The sequence below is a fragment of the Saprolegnia parasitica genome, assembly GCF_000151545.1.
Source record: "Saprolegnia parasitica CBS 223.65 unplaced genomic scaffold supercont2.137, whole genome shotgun sequence".
NCBI lineage: Eukaryota > Oomycota > Saprolegniomycetes > Saprolegniales > Saprolegniaceae > Saprolegnia > Saprolegnia parasitica.
Window position 1 is genome coordinate 25918 of NW_012156531.1, and position 3651 is coordinate 29568.

Genomic DNA, 3651 nt, shown 5'->3' on the forward strand with positions numbered 1-3651 from the left:
GTACGGGACATGGGTCGTCAATGCAACATCGTTGTGCTGCATGGCGACCGTCTCGTCGCCTGGTACGGGCACTTGGATCGGCGCTGGGTTGGTGTACGGGACATGAACCGATGCAGTTTCGTTGTTGCGCTGCATGTCCACCATCGCGTAGCCTGGTACGAGCGCTTGGATCGGCGCTGGGTCGGTGTATGGGACCCAGTGGAGCTGGTCGCAGGGCGATTGCTCCTTAGTGACATCTGTGTTGGAGACGCCTACAAAGGCGAGGTAGGCGTCCACAGACCGAACAAGGTCTTTCGGGTAGTATGTCTCCACGTCCGTCTCATCCGCCGCGCCCATCAAGGGCAAGTGCGCCTGCTGGCGAATGCGGTTCATCGACAATTCGAGCTCCATCGCGCGTGCGTCGAGGTCCACCGCGTCTTCACGAGCCCGGTCCACGTTTTCAAAGAACCTAAGAACATGTCTCACCTCGCATTCGAGAAGGCACAGACAACGTACGTGCCGTTGTGGCCGATGCGGTTCTCGTCGTGGAAGACGACGTGGCCTTGCCGCGACGGCGAGTAGATGTCGTAGCCGTGCGTCCAGAGCTGCATCGAGCGCAAAAACTCTTCCCCGAGGAAGACCCAGCGCAGACGCGCATCGAGGGGCACCCGCGTCTGCGCGTGGCACTTGCTAAACTGAAAGCCCGCGCCGACAAACGCGCCGAGCTGCGGCGTGCTCGAGTTGTCGAGCAAAATCGAGCTGTAGATTGGCACAATCGCGGGCGCCGGATGCTCAAAGTAGCAAATGTGACGCGTCTGGGTCACGGGCGGCGTGAGATTGGGCCCGATCCATTCAAAGCCACGCGGGTACACGGAGAGGACCGCCATCTCGTTCTCGGTGCGCGTCCAGTCGGCGACGAGTTCGTCGTCCCAGTTTGGTAGAAACTGCATGTGGGCGTCGGTCAAGAGGCAAAAGGCTTCGTCTTGGATGAGCGCATTAAGACGCACGCGCGCTGCGATCGGACCCGTCGACGCATCCGCGTCACGTGCATCGACGCGGATGCGATCTTGGTACCGGCACGTCGTGTCGGTGGGCCAGTGCGCGGCGGCAAGTTGGCAGTAGGCGTCGACGCACGCAACGTCACCGGCGCGGGTTTGATCGACGACACCAATCACAAGGGATTCGGGGCGTGACGCGCGCGACAGGGCCGTGAAGAGCGTGAAGCCGCAGCGGTTGCCGTCGCGGTACGAGGGCAGTCCAATGAACGTCTCGTAGTTTGCAGGGACGATAGGTCGAGGCGGACGAAGTGCTCTCTGCGTCGCGTTCAACGGCACATGCTGCGACGCCGGGTCGAGCGTGTAGCGCTGGCCATGGACAAAGCCGCTCGAGTTTTTGAGGTCCCACACGAACGACGACGACATGCCTCCGGGCGTCGATGCAATGTAGAAAGTGGCAACGAGGGGCGCACGACCCTTCGCAAGGACCGTCTGGTCAAGCGGCTCTGCCAGCTTGGCAAAACCGCTGGACGCCACCAGACGGTGGAGATCTATGAGCCTTCGAAGACGCGGTAGAGCATCTTCACCGTTGCGCAGCGAAAGCTCATCGAGCGATTCGATTTCGCTCCTTGGCAGAGCTCCCGACGCTCGGTGCCAAGCCAATTTCGCTCGACTTCGACGCTTCAATAATCCAGTGTGACGATCGCAAAGCGTTCGATAGGATTGGTGTGACGCGCCGTGCGTGTCCTACCGTTGCTGGCCTTTAACTGGACCGCACTGCAGATGCGCCGAACACTGCAAGTGTTCTACTACGTAGTACTAACTGATGTACGGTCTTTACGCACCAGAGCGTCCGGTTAATTGGTTGCCCGTATCCGGATACTGCAATGTCACTGGACGCGTTCTCTGGGGATCGCTTGACGCGTCGCTCATCGCTCATTGAGACGACCCTTGGTGTGCATGCTACCTGGTCCCTCGAACAATCTCGAACCAAGCCCACTAACATAGCCGACGCGTAGGAGACTCCTACGCGACAGCATCATCGGCATGCAGCTGACCACAACTGCGGTACCGGTGGCGGGAAGTCCCGAGAAGACGCTCGCTCGCTTTGAAGCAATGATCGCCGAGCGACCGCTCAAGGCCGCGTCGCAGAAAAACCAGAATCGAGTCCGCCGCGACAGGGCTCTGGCAGCGTCACGCACGTCGTACTGCCGGCTGTCACCACCACCACCACCAGCAGTCCGCTTAAGCCAGTGAAAGCCCTCAAGTCTCCAGCGCCCGGTGTCAAGGACACGGTCGACGCGGATCGTCGCATCTTGCTCCAGCCGCTCTTTGGCCCGTACCCGCGCGACCACGTGCTTGAAGTGTGCCGCATATTCGTCCGCATCGACGTCGACAACAGCGGCGTCATTGAGACGAGCGAGTTTGTGGAGAAGTTGTCGCAACTCGAAGGCGACGACTGGCGCGACGCCCTCTTCACGTACACCTCTTCCATTGCGATCTCGAGGTGGAGCTAGGGGTAGGGTCTTCCGCGACCTCGACCAGGACCACAACGGCCTCCGCAAGTTCAGAGCCGACAAACGCCGCTTGTACGTCAAGCATCCCGAGCGCAGCATTGCCGATCGATGGCGGCTCGCCGGCATTATCAAGATCTTTCAGCAGTACGACGCCAACGCGAACGCGAGCTTGGAACTCGACGAGTTTATCGAGCTCCTCCGCGATATTTTTTGAAACCATCTATTGAAAAATGGTCAAAATCGACTTGGAGCTGAATCGACTCTTGGGTTTAACCCTCCAACGCCTTAAGCCCGTTCAAGTTCACACGTGTCGTCTTCGCCCTCGGTGGCCACGCGGGTATAGGCTACCGCTTGGCGGCGACAGCGCCGCACGCAGCCACCCACCACCGCCGCAAGTGCCACGACAACCACGCCAGCCACAAGGCACACCGATGCAGCATCGTTTTTGCGCTGCATGTCGGCCATCTCGTAGCCTGGTACGAGCGCTTGGATCGGCTCTGGGTTGGTGTACGGGACCCAGTGGAGCTGGTCGCAGGGCCAGTGGTCCTTGGCGAGATCCGTGTTGGAGACGCCTGCAAAGGCGAGGTAGGCGTCCACAGACCGAACAAGGTCTTTCGGGTAGTATGTCTCCACGTCCGTCTCATCCGCCGCGCCCAGCACGGGCAAGTGCAGCTGCTGGCGCACACGATTCATCGACAAGTCGCGCTCCGTGTCATGTGCGTCAGGGTCGAGCACATTTTCATCAAACCTAAGACGGCTTCAAAACCACGTTTGACAAGACGATAAGGACAACGTACGAGCCATTGTGGCCGCGGTGGGACTCGTCGTGGAAGACGACGTGGCCTTGCCGCGACGGCGAGTAGATGTCGTAGCCGTGCGTCCAGAGCTGCATCGAGCGCAAAAACTCTTCCCCGAGGAAGACCCAGCGCAGACGCGCATCGAGGGGCACCCGCGTCTGCGCGTGGCACTTGCTAAACTGGAAGCCCGCGCCAATGAACGCGCCGAGCTGCGGCGTACTCGAGTTGTCGAGCAGAATCGCTCCAAAGTCGGGCACCGTCGACAGCGCGGCGTGGGCAAAGTAGCAAATGTGACGCGTCTGGGTCACGGGCGGCGTGAGATTGGGCCCGATCCATTCAAAGCCACGCGGGTACACGGAGAGG

At 60.4% G+C, this 3651-nt stretch overlaps 3 protein-coding genes across 3 annotated transcripts in view; 1 reads left to right on the forward strand and 2 right to left on the reverse strand.

The window, feature by feature from the left end:
• SPRG_21386 (hypothetical protein) overlaps positions 1 to 1400 on the reverse strand; it is a gene marked incomplete at both ends in the record, with an annotated part of 1715 nt that extends 315 nt beyond the window's left edge. The window contains 2 exons of the mRNA XM_012353851.1: positions 28 to 448; positions 496 to 1400. Of these exons, the coding sequence (XP_012209241.1) occupies positions 28 to 448; positions 496 to 1400 (1326 nt within the window). The remainder of the gene's footprint in view (positions 1 to 27; positions 449 to 495) is intronic.
• A 490-nt stretch (positions 1401 to 1890) lies between these two features.
• SPRG_14199 (hypothetical protein) lies at positions 1891 to 2745 on the forward strand. The gene is made up of 4 exons (XM_012353824.1): positions 1891 to 1944; positions 1994 to 2119; positions 2167 to 2454; positions 2498 to 2745. The coding sequence occupies exons 2-4, from the start codon at positions 2022 to 2024 to the stop codon at positions 2703 to 2705; spliced, it is 594 nt and encodes a 197-aa protein (XP_012209214.1). The 5' UTR covers positions 1891 to 1944; positions 1994 to 2021; the 3' UTR covers positions 2706 to 2745.
• Positions 2746 to 2776: 31 nt separating this feature from the next.
• Positions 2777 to 3651, reverse strand: part of SPRG_22341 (hypothetical protein) — a gene marked incomplete at both ends in the record, with an annotated part of 1454 nt that continues 579 nt past the window's right edge. The window contains 2 exons of the mRNA XM_012353852.1: positions 2777 to 3239; positions 3289 to 3587. Of these exons, the coding sequence (XP_012209242.1) occupies positions 2777 to 3239; positions 3289 to 3587 (762 nt within the window). The remainder of the gene's footprint in view (positions 3240 to 3288; positions 3588 to 3651) is intronic.

Coding starts and splice junctions, on each gene's coding strand:
- SPRG_14199 (XM_012353824.1), top strand. CDS start 2,022: ATGCAGCTGACCACAACTGCGGTACCGGTGGCGGGAAGTCCCGAGAAG. Junction 2,120..2,166: donor GAGCGACCGCTCAAGGCCGC/GTCGCAGAAAAA, acceptor GGGCTCTGGCAG/CGTCACGCACGTCGTACTGC. Junction 2,455..2,497: donor TGGCGCGACGCCCTCTTCAC/GTACACCTCTTC, acceptor AGCTAGGGGTAG/GGTCTTCCGCGACCTCGACC.